Consider the following 12342-nt stretch of genomic DNA (forward strand, 5'->3'; position numbering starts at 1 on the left):
AATCTCTTTGTTTGGATTTCCTAGAAGATGGAATTGTTTTGTGTCGTCACTTATTAAGGTCTTGTACGTTTGACTTTGTTAGCTAGTTTTATGATTTGGCGGACTAGGGGGCGGGGCCACTATGGACTGCTATAAACACACTCAAGAGGCAGAGCTTCCTCTGGCAAGTTGATGTCACCAGCTCCTTAGGATATATTGGCCATGACTGCCATTAGAAGTCCTATGTAACATTACTGGAGAAGTCTTTGTTTTCATGTCTAATTTTATATCATACAGAATATAGTGTATTGGTTTCATACAGAATATAGGACATTGGTTTCATACAGAATATAGGACATTGGTTTCATACAGAATATAGGACATTGGTTTCATACAGAATATAGGACATTGGTTTCATACAGAATATAGGACATTGGTTTCATACAGAATATAGGACATTGGTTTCATACAGAATATAGGACATTGGTTTCATACAGAATATAGGACATTGGTTTCATACAGAATGTTGGTTTCGTACAGAATCTAGAATGTTGGTTTCGTACAGAATCTAGAATGTTGGTTTCGTACAGAATCTAGAATGTTGGTTTCGTACAGAATGTAGAATGTTGGTTTCATATTTTGCGACTCCTTTTTTTGTCATTGATCTATGAACATAGTATTGATTTTGGTTTCAACTCAAACATAACATCTCTACATTGCACAAAAGTTTTATCTCGTGGCTTGTGTTCTTTTCTCCCGCTAGAAGCTGAAAGCAGTAGTGAGCCAGCAGCTCCCTCAGGTAACCAGTGGAGATGCTGGTGTTGTCCAGAGCAGTGCTGTGACCCACACTGCAGCCCCAGCCCTGGCTCCAGCCTTGGCCCCTTCCCCTGGTCCAGACCCATCACCTGTCCCTGCCCCGCCTGTGGAACCCTGCCCCCAGCCCCTCCATCAGCCTGCCACCTCCACCACTGTGTGTACACTACCACAACTAGCCATCAGAGGGGGCTATGCTTAGTTTGGCCATTCCACAACTACAGTCATTGAAGTACATGTATCAGTGTACAGTATTACCTTGATGAATTCTACATGATATTACTCTATATCAGTGTTTCCCAAACTTTAGGACGTAGAAACTCCTGCTCTATACAACCCTCTGTGATAATGAGGGTTTGTTTTTCCATTAGATACAGTATGTTGTAGTCTCTGGGTTATAGAGCTTTGATAGTTTGGTTCTGATGTGTGCTGCTCATTCTGGTCTCTATACCAGGCGTCCCCTGCCCAGCACACCACAACCACAGGGGGCCGGCAACGCAGAGCCACCAGCGAAGACCCAGACGAGAAGAGGCGCAAGTTCCTGGAACGCAACCGAGGGGCGGTGTCCCGCTGCAGACAGAAGAGGAAGGTCTGGGTGTCTTCACTGGAGAAGAAGGCTGAGGACCTCAACTCTATGAACGGACAACTACAGGTATACTCCCAGTCGGTATTAGACAGAGGTGAGACCAAGTCACTATTATTCGAGTTTCAAGCAAGTCACCAGGTCCAAGTCTCAAGTCGAGTCCCAAGTAGAACGGTTTAAGTCTCGAGTCAAGTCCAAGTCGTGCATTCTAAGAGCAAGTCAAGTTGAGTCACAAGTTTTTTTTATTATTATTTTATTTTTTTATTTTTTTCAAATCAAGTATCAATTCAAGTAAAAAAAAAAAAATGAAATCTATACTTGCGACGCTTTGTTCAAGTACAGATCTGTGTCTATGTACTGAGGCTACCAGACAGCCCTTTGTTCAAGTACAGATCTGTGTCTATGTATTGAGGCTACCAGACAGCCCTTTGTTCAAGTACAGATCTGTGTCTATGTACTGAGGCTACCAGACAGCCCTTTGTTCAAGTACAGATCTGTGTCTATTTACTGAGGCTACCAGACAGCCCTTTGTTCAAGTACAGATCTGTGTCTATGTACTGAGGCTACCAGACAGCCCTTTGTTCAAGTACAGATCTGTGTCTATGTATTGAGGCTACCAGACAGCCCTTTGTTCAAGTACAGATCTGTGTCTATGTATTGAGGCTACCAGACAGCCCTTTGTTCAAGTACAGATCTGTGTCTATGTACTGAGGCTACCAGACAGCCCTTTGTTCAAGTACAGATCTGTGTCTATGTATTGAGGCTACCAGGCAGCCCTTTTCACTAATTTATCTGTAACACATTTTGATGATGTCATCGTAAAATAGGGTCCTCGTAATAGTCATAAGGGCATGAAATCAGCAGAAGGCAAGGCAGGTTGACGTGCTCGGAGTGTACATTTATTTACAGGTCTTGGTGATCCAATGGTGAAAGAACCATATCATACTAAATATACAATTAGATTTACCAGATATACACGGGCAGAAGCCCAAAAGATATAGCCTCCGTATCAGGCTTAACCTGTCCTATCTGAACAAAGACAGGTAGAGGGCAAGACTGCACAGCCTCCCATTGAGAAAGCAAATGGAATCTGTCAGGAGCTCAACAGGTACATATAAGCACTTGAATCTTCCCAGGACCATACAATTATCTAATTGGAAATCGCAACCAATAAACTGGTTCTACAATGTAGAAAAGCAATTTCTAATTTCCAAATCCATTGTTACTTTGGTACATTCGTTTTAATCCGACTTAACGATTATTAATTATATTTCATCACCTTTCATACATGGAAAAATAATGTTCTCTTATTCACGTACTGACTCCAAAGGGTGACGCGCGGGCCACGTAGCCTTTTCCTATGTGCACTGAGGCGCGCACGCTCCTATTTCCCACTGACACTAGTGACGCGCATGCCCCGCCCACCTGAGGATCTGTATTTTTCAGCCATCTATTTCCTGTGTTTGAGAGGTGCAAAATCCACTTGTCACTGAAACTTCGCTGGATTGATTGCTTTCACTTCGCTCCTGCGACTCTTTCATAATGTTGCTTCGGCCTGTCGTTAACTTCCCCGTTAACGTTACGACCTCAAATGTTTGTAATGCCATGTCAAAACACATCCCGGTGGTGTTATTTCTGATCTCACAATGTAAAGTATGTATATAGAGGTGTTGGTTTTTAATCCGAGGGTGTCGTGCTATCGATACACTTGTTGAGTTATGCAACAGAACGTGACAACAGTAATTAACGAGGCAGTCTAGACAGGGCAGGTAGGCCTAGACAAGAGCATGTTTTTGGTGGTTGCAGCCCTGTCCCACCCCTTTATGTTAATGTTGGTTACCAGTGTATTTATGCAAATGAAGCACATATAATTTTCTTTATTTTTACACCATTTTTGGGGTAAAATAACTGATTACATTAGAAAATGTATATGACTGCATTATAATAAATTGTATACCTGAATTCCTACAAATCCTTGAACTCTATTAATTATTTGTCCATGCCAGGGAAGTGCTTTATGTGTTACAATTCAGTCAATATCTGATGGATTTGTTGTTATGTACAGTGCCTTCAGGAAGTATTCAATCACACCCCTTGACTTTTTCCAAATGTTGGTGAGGGAGAAAGTGTGGTGGAACAAGTATTAGCATTGTTAATTAAGTGTCTTACTAGCTGGATCGAATTCTCCGTTAGCTTGCCAGAGAAATGATGAGCAACATTAGCCAACCCATTTGATCAAATAATTTAGTTTATGGTGTGAAAATTAGCTTGCTAATAAAGTCAGACAGCAACAATACAACATCAAATGAGCTAACATTAGTAACCAAACCAATTCGCTGTAGTATATACTGGTATACGACTCCTTGCCGTTCAAGTTATAACGCGTTCGTTGCTTACTGGACCCTGGCAATCTGTGAAATGTTAACTAGCTAACGAACTAACCGCTATCTGTTAACTAATGTTTTCCCTCTACAGTATGTGGTTCATTTTCAGAATGAGAGAATTAGGTGAAAATGAGACGTTGCTTGTTAAGCAGTTAAGTGTAGCTGTAGCTGGGCCTGGCTAAAGCTGGATGCCACTATAGAGGTGAAAGGAACACCACACACTTTCCCTCTTTCTCACTTTTTGCTGGCACATTGTAGAACTGATGACCACAGGCAGAAAGTGTATCGTAAAGATATTGTTTTTGTTGCGTTGAACTAAGGGTGGATAATCTTTATATTGTTTTTACTCCGTGACCGTTTATTTTTGCACACATGTAGCCTTGTGCACTTGATCGACGTCTATAGTGGCCACTATAATAGAGCAACAATAGATTGCCTGTTTGTTTCATTCTATTAATTCTTCTACTTTAAGATGTTTTTTTTCCCCAAGTGCAATATTTAGATGTGTGTGGTCACAAGCGTTCTATTGTAAAGGCTGTCATGGCTAACTGCAATATTAGTGTATTGTTTTTTTTTTCTCAAGACTTGAGTGTCATTTGCAGTAAAGTCTAGGCAACAAATAGCATTGGATTGTTTTCTTTAATTTTTTTTTAGCTGTGAGTTAGGTTCACACTAACCACTTTTTATTTTACGCACAGAGACTGATCATGTAGATCATATTCTTTGTTGTTTAATTAGTTAAAACCTGCATTTCACCCTAGCAGGGATTTTGTGCATGTTTCAGTGCAAAAAGTGTCACCTTTTTGAGCCCTCACCAGTTTGCATCCCTGGTAATTACTAAAATGTCTGTACTTTAAATTGGTCTAGCCTCTATTAAGATTCATTTTGGAAATCTTTTTTTTTGTGTGTTTTTTTTGCAGTGCGTTTTTTGCAGTAGCATATTGTTAGGTTCTTAATTCTCAGAGTAAATAACTCACGGACACTATAGAAGCTTTACCAAGTTTAATCATTCCCCAAAGCTTCTGTACAGCTGAAAACAGACAGCTAAAGATTTCAGACTTCACAGTTTATATGCATCCTACTTAAGACACTCCCCTTTCTCTCCAATCCTTACATTTTATGGCTCTACAGGAAGCTAATAAAGAGGGTAACATGATTCCGAACATTTATTACTCTCTTAAGAGAATCTGTCCTCACCTCCTGACCTCAACCCCTCTTTCATCTAATACACAGATGTCCATCTGTCTCCCCTGTATCAACACATCACTCTCCTCTCCTCCATCAAACACATTCCAAAGCCTTCTTCTTTCTTCTGAGAACCATTCACTTCTAACATAACCCAGTCTCTTTCATTTCCTGTCATTCATTTAATATCTCAATGTTCAAAGTTTAGCACATTCCAACAATATGTATTGTATAACAAATGGCACAATTGTTATTTGTTATTTTAATTCCTCTTTTTTTTTTCAGGCTTTGGCTTATATATAATATTACACACACGTGTGTGTGTGTGTGTGTGTGTGTGTGTAGGCCTATGTATACACTCTGATATGGATATGGTGTTTTGAATTAACCATCACCTTAGAAAGCACTGTCCATTTCATTGTTAGGCTTTGAAACAACAACCATGATTTCCACTTAGATTAACATCAAATTTTATTGGTCACATACTGTATTTATCAGATGTTATTGCGGGTGTAGCGAAATGCTTGTGTTCCTAGCTCCGACAGTGCAGTAGTATGCAACAATTTACATCAATACACACAAATCTAAAAGTACAAGAATGGAATTAAATATACAAATATTAGGTTGAGCTATGTCTGAGTGCCATTGACCAAAATACAGTATATACATATGAAATGAGTAAAGCAGTATGTAAACATTATTAATAAAGTGACCAGTGATTCCATGTCTATGTACAGACTGTAGGGCAGCATCCTCTAAGGTGCAGTGTTGAGTAACCGGGTGGTAGTCGGATTGTGATGGGTATTTAACAGTCTGATGGATTTGAGATAAAAATCCTAGAGGAAAACCTGGTTCAGTCTGCTTTCCACCAGACACTGGGAGATGAATTCACCTTTCAGCGGGACAATAACATTAAACAGAAGGCCAAATCTACACCGGAGTTGCTTACCAAGAAGATAGTGAATGTTCCTGAGTGGCCGAGTTACAGTTTTGACTTAAATCTAGTTGAAAATCTATGGCAAGATCTGAAAATGGTTGTCTAGCAATGATCAACAACCAAAATGTTTTAGTAGAATTCTTACAGTACCAGTCAAAAGTTTGGACACACCTACTCATTCCAGGGTTTTTCTTTATTTTGACTATTTTCTACTTTGTAGAGTAATAGTGAAGACCAAAACTATGAAATAACACATATAGAATCATGTAGTAACCGACAAAGTTAAACTAATCAAAATATGTTATTTTTGAGATTCTTCAAAGTAGCCACCCTTTGCTCACTCTTGGCATTCTCTCAACCAGCTTCATGAGGTAGTCACCTAGAATGCATTTAAATTAACAGGTGTGCCTTGTTAAAAGTACATTTGTAGAATTTCTTTCCTTAATGCATTTGAGACAATCAGTTGTGTTGTGACCAGGTAGGAGTGGTATACAGAAGATGGCCCTATTTTGTAAATATTGTGGCAAGAACAGCTGAAATATGCAAAGAGAAACGACAGTCCATCATTACTTTAAGACATGAAGGACAGTCATTGCGGAAAATTTCAAAAACTTTGAGTTTCTTCAAGTACAGTTGCAAAAACCATCAAGCGCTATGATGAAACTGGCTCTCATGAGGACCGCCACAGGAAAGGAAGACCCAGAGTTACCTCTGCTGCAGAGGATAAGTTCATTAGAGTTACCAGCCTCAGAAATTGCAGCCCAAATAAATTATTTTCAGAGTTCAAGTAACAGAGACATCTCAACACTAACTGTTCAGAGGAGACTGCGTGAATCAGGCCTTCATGATCGAATTGCTCCAAAGAAACCACTACTAAAGGACACCAATAAGAAGAGACTTGCATAGGCCAAGAAACACAAGCAATGGACATTTTAGACCAGTGAAAATATATTCTTTGATCAGATGAGTCCAAATTTGAGATTTTTGGTTTTAACCGCCGTGTCTTTGTGAGACGCAGAGTAGGTGATCAGATGATCTCTTAACCAGCATGGCTACCACAACATTCTGCAGCGATACGCCATTCCATCTGGTTTGTTTTTCAACAGGACAATGACCCAACACATCTCCAAGCTCTGTAAGGACTGTTTGACCAAGAAGGAGAGTGATGGAGTGCTGCATCAGATGACCTGGCCTCCACGATCACCCGACCTCAACCCAATTGAGATGGTTTGGGATGAGTTGGACTGCAGAGTGAAGGAAAAGCAGCCAACAAGTGCTCAGCATATGTGGGAACTCCTTCAAGACTGTTGAAAAAGCATTCCAGGTAAAGCTGGTTGAGAGAATGCTAAGACTGTGCGAAGCTGTGGCTACTTTGAAGAATCTGAAATATTAAATATATTTTGAATTAACACTTTTTTGGTTTATACATGATTCCATAGGTGTTATTTCATAGCTTGGATGTCTACACTATTGTTCTACAATGTAGAAAATATAAAAAATAAAGAAGAACACTTGAATGAGTGTCTCAACTTTTGAATGGTACTGTATGTAAATATATGTATTTTCAATTAATTTGCAAAAATTTAAACATTTTCTCTTTGTCGTTATGGGGAATTCTGTGTAGATTGGTAAAGAAAATTATCATATTGAATCCATTTTCAGTCTGTGACCCACCAAAATATGGAATAAATCAAGGGATGTGAATCATTTCTGAAGGCACTGTACATGGACTGGTTCCCTCAATTTCCCACCCTCCCATGCTGAATAGCCTGAAGCAACAGAGATCAACTCGCTGGCTCTAGTTCCGTACGTGGGAGTAAACTACAGTCGTGGCCAAAAGTTTTGAGAATGACACAAATATTAATTTTCACGAAGTCTGCTGCCTCAGTTTGTATGATGGCAATTTGCATATCCTCCAGAATGTTATGAAGAGTGATCAGATGAATTGCAATTAATTGCAAAGTCCCTCTTTGCCATGCAAATGAACTGAATCCCCCAAAATATTTCCACTGCATTTCAGCCCTGCCACAAAAGGACCAGCTGACATCATGTCAGTGATTCTCTCGTTAACACAGGTGTGAGTGTTGACGAGGACAAGGCTGGAGATCACTCTGTCATGCTGATTGAGTTTGAATAACAGACTGGAAGCTTCAAAAGGAGGGTGGTGCTTGGAATCATTGTTCTTCCTCTGTCAACCATGGTTACCTGCAAGGAAACACGTGCCGTCATCATTGCTTTGCACAAAAAGGGCTTCACAGGCAAGGATATTGCTGCCAGTAAGATTGCACCTAAATCAACCATTTATCGGATCATCAAGAACTTCAAGGAGAGCGGTTCAATTGTTGTGAAGAAGGCTTCAGGGCACCCAAGAAAGTCCAGCAAGCACCAGGACCGTCTCCTAAAGTTGATTCAGCTGTGGGATCAGGGCACCACTAGTACAGAGCTTGCTCAGGAATGGAAGCTGGCAGGTGTGAGTGCATCTGCATGCACAGTGAGGCAAATACTTTTGGAGGATGGCCTGGTGTCAAGAAGGGCAGCAAAGAAGCCACATCAGGGACAGACTGATATTCAGCAAAAGGTACAGGGATTTGACTGCTGAGGACTGGGGTAAAGTAATTTTCTCTGAATCCCCTTTCCGATTGTTTGGGGCATCCGGAAAAAAGCTTGTCCGGAGAAGACAAGGTGAGCGCTACCATCAGTCCTGTGTCATGCCAACAGTATAGCATCCTGAGACCATTCATGTCTGGTGTTGCTTCTCAGCCAAGGGAGTGGGCTCACTCACAATTTTGCCTAAGAACACAGCCATGAATAAAGAATGGTACCAACACATCCTCTGAGAGCAACTTCTCCCAACCATCCAGGAACAGTTTGGTGACGAACAATGCATTTTCCAGCATGATGGAGCACCTTGCCATAAGGCAAAAGTAATAACTAAGTGGCTCAGGGAACAAAACATTGATATTTTGGGTCCATGGCCAGGAAACTCCCCAGACCTTAGTCCCATTGAGAACTTGTGGTCAATCCTCAAGAGGCGGGTGGACAAACAAAAACACACAAGTTCTGACAAACTCCAAGCATTGATTATACAAGAATGGGCTGCCATCAGTCAGGATGTGGCCCAGAAGTTAATTGACAGCATGCCAGGGTAGATTGCAGAGGTCTTGAAAAAGAAGGGTCAACACTGCAAATATTGACTCTGCATCAACTTCATGTAATTGTCAATAAAAGCCTTTGACACTTATGAAATGCTTGTAATTATACTTCAGTATTCCATAGTAACATCTGACAAAAATATATAGACACTGAAGCAGCAAACTTTGTGGAAATTAATATTTGTGTCATTCTCAAAACTTTTGGCCACGACTGTATAGGCTAGATCTGGATTTTTTTACCTGTTTGATGTGGCGTACTGCATTAGCATAGAATAGCCCCCGCGATATGCAACTTTTCAGAGAAGTCAGGAACCAATATATACAGGCAGTTAGGAAAGCAAAGGCTTGCTTTTTCAAACAGAAATGTACATCCTGTTGCACTAACTCAAAAAGGTTCTGGGACACTGTAAAGTCCATGGAGAATAAGAGCACCTCCTCCCAGCTGCCCACTGTACTGAGGCTAGGAAACACTGTCACCACCGATAAATCCACTATATTTGAGAATTTCAATAAGTGTTTTTATACAGCTGGCCATGCTTTCCACCTGGCTACCCCTACCCCGGTCAACAGCCCTGCACTCCCCACAGCAACTTGCCCAAGCCTCCCCCATTTATTCTTCACCCAAATCCAGATAGCTGATGTTCTGAAAGAGCTGCAAAATCTGGATCCCTACAAATCAACCGGGCTAGACAATCTGAACCCTCTCTTTCAAAAATGTTCAGCCGAAATTGTTGCAACCCATACTACTAGCCTGTTCAACCTCTCTTTCATTTTGTCTGAGATCCCCAAAGATTGGAAAGCTGCCGCGGTCATCCCCCTCTTCAAAGGGGGAGACACGCTAGACCCAAACTGCTACAGACTTATATCTATCCTACCCTGTCTTTCTAAAGTCTTTGAAAGCCAAGTTAACAAACAGATCACAGACCATTTCGAATCCCACCGTACCTTTTCCGCTATGTAATCTGGTTTCCGAGCTGGTCATGGGTGCACCTCACCCACGCTCAAGGTCCTAAATGATATCATAACCGCCATCGATAAGAGACAATACTGTGCAGCCATATTCATCGACCTGGCCAAGTATTTCAACTCTGTCAATCACCACATTCTTATCGGCAGACTCAACAGCCTTGGTTTCTCAAATGATTGCCTCGCCTGGTTCACCAACTACTTCTCAGAGTTCAGTGTGTCAAATCGGAGGGCCTGTTGTCTGGACCTCTGGCATTCTCTATGGGGTGCCACAGGGTTCAATTCTCGGGCCGACTCTCTTCTCTGTATACATCAATGATGTCGCTCTTGCTGCTGGTGATTTACTGATCCACCTCTACGCAGATGACACCATTCTGTATACTTCTGGCCCTTCTTTGGACACTGTGTTAACCTCCAGATGAGCTTCAATGCCATACAACTCTCCTTCCGTGGCCTCCAACTGCTCTTAAATGCAAGTAAAACTAAATGCATGCTCTTCATCAGATCACTGCCCGCGCCTGCCCGCCCATCCAGCATCACTACTCTGGACGGTTCTGACATATGAGGACAACTACAAATACCTAGGTGTCTTGTTAGACTGTGAACTCTCCTTCCGGACTCACGTTAAGAATCTCCAATCCAAAATTAGATCTAGAATCTGCTTCCTATTTTGCAACAAAGCATCCTTCACTCATGCTGCCAAACATACCCTCGTAAAACTGACTGTCCTGCCTATCCTTGACTTTGGCGATGTCATTTACAAAATAGCCTCCAACACTCTACTCAGCAAACTGGATGCAGTCTATCACAGTGCCATCCATTTTATCCACCGCTGCGACCTGTATGCTCTCGTTGGCTGGTCCTTGCTTCATATTTGTCGCCAAACCCACTGGCTCCAGGTCATCTACAATTCTTTGCTAGGTAAAGCCCCGCCTTATCTCAGCTCACTGGTCACCATAACAGCACCCACCCGTAGCATGTGCTCCAGTGGGTATATTTCACTGGTCACCCCCAAAGCCAATTCCTCCTTTGTCCGCCTTTCCTTCCAGTTCTCTGCTGCCAATGACTGGAACGATTTGCAAAAATCACTGAAGCTGGAGACTCATATCTCCCTCACTAACTTTAAGCATCAGCTGTCAGAGCAGCTCACAGATCACTGCACCTGTACATAGCTCATCTGTAAATAGCCCATCCAACTACCTCATCCCCATAATGTTATTTATTTTAATTTTTTTGCTCCTTTGCACCCCAGTATCTCTTGCACATTCATCTTCTGCACATATATCACTCCAGTGTTTAATTGCTAAATTGTAATTATTTCTCCACTATGGCCTATTTATTGCCTTACCTCCCTTGCACACGCTGTGTATAGACTTTTTCTATTGTGTTATTGACTGTATGTTTGTTTATTCCATGTGTAACTCTGTGTTGTTTGTGTCGCACTGCTTTGCTTTATCTTGGCCAGGTCACAGTTGTAAATGAGAACTTGTTCTCACCTAGCCTACCTGGTTAAATAAAGGTGAAATAAATAAATTAAAATGTAATGTAAGTGCCTTAATGTGTTTGGACCCCAGGCTGCTCTAAATCCATATAGTCACCTTGAGTGTAATGTGGCCTCTCTTTACGGCATGCTGAATCCCTCGCTCCCACAGGGAGTAATGACACAGGAGTGTTACTCTCAGCAGAATCCACAAAGTTGTGCTGACATTCCGAAGACCTCTGACAATTGTTGTTTATAGCCAGTAATCTGACATAATTATTATAATAATTTACAACGTCCTTTATTCACCTGCCATCCATTATCCAGGTACCTTTCCCAGTGTCTGTTCTTCTTCATGGTGGGGTGGGGGCGAATAGGAGATAATGTAATGGTCGTATGTACCAGACAAGGAGAAAGACATGACTTGTGGTGTAATGAGGTTCTTCCTTTTTGTCAAATAAAATCATTATGATTTTGGTACTGGGAAAATAGTAGCTGAAGTCCTTTCACTTTTCAGAACTGGGAAACGGGTGTATGCTGGCTGATGATTTGGCAGGTCGTGCTCCTCATAAGGTTAGGGATCGTGAAGGTTTAGCCTCTGTGTTTCAGAGACATGGTATACCAATGGTTATCAGACCCAAGTTCCGGTATGTACAGTGCATCTGGAAAGTATTCAGACCCCTTGACTTTTTCCACATTTTGTTACGTTACAGCCTTATTCTAAAATGGATTAAATAGTTTTTACCCCCCTCATCAATCTACACACAATACCCATAATGAAAAAGCAAAAACAGGTTTTCAAAATTAAAACACTTAAATATCACATATACATAAGTATTCAGACCCTTTTACTCAGTATTTTG

At 41.3% G+C, this 12342-nt stretch overlaps 1 protein-coding gene across 3 annotated transcripts in view; it reads left to right on the forward strand.

The window, feature by feature from the left end:
- Positions 1-12342, forward strand: part of LOC106582491 (cyclic AMP-dependent transcription factor ATF-2) — a 35258-nt gene that overhangs the window by 13347 nt on the left and 9569 nt on the right. For all 3 annotated transcript variants that reach the window (XM_045704871.1, XM_045704870.1, XM_014165650.2), the window contains exons 8-9: positions 743-949; positions 1247-1444. In XM_045704871.1, the coding sequence (XP_045560827.1) occupies positions 743-949; positions 1247-1444 (405 nt within the window). The remainder of the gene's footprint in view (positions 1-742; positions 950-1246; positions 1445-12342) is intronic.

Source organism: Salmo salar, chromosome ssa21, assembly GCF_905237065.1.
Source record: "Salmo salar chromosome ssa21, Ssal_v3.1, whole genome shotgun sequence".
Taxonomy (NCBI): domain Eukaryota; kingdom Metazoa; phylum Chordata; class Actinopteri; order Salmoniformes; family Salmonidae; genus Salmo; species Salmo salar.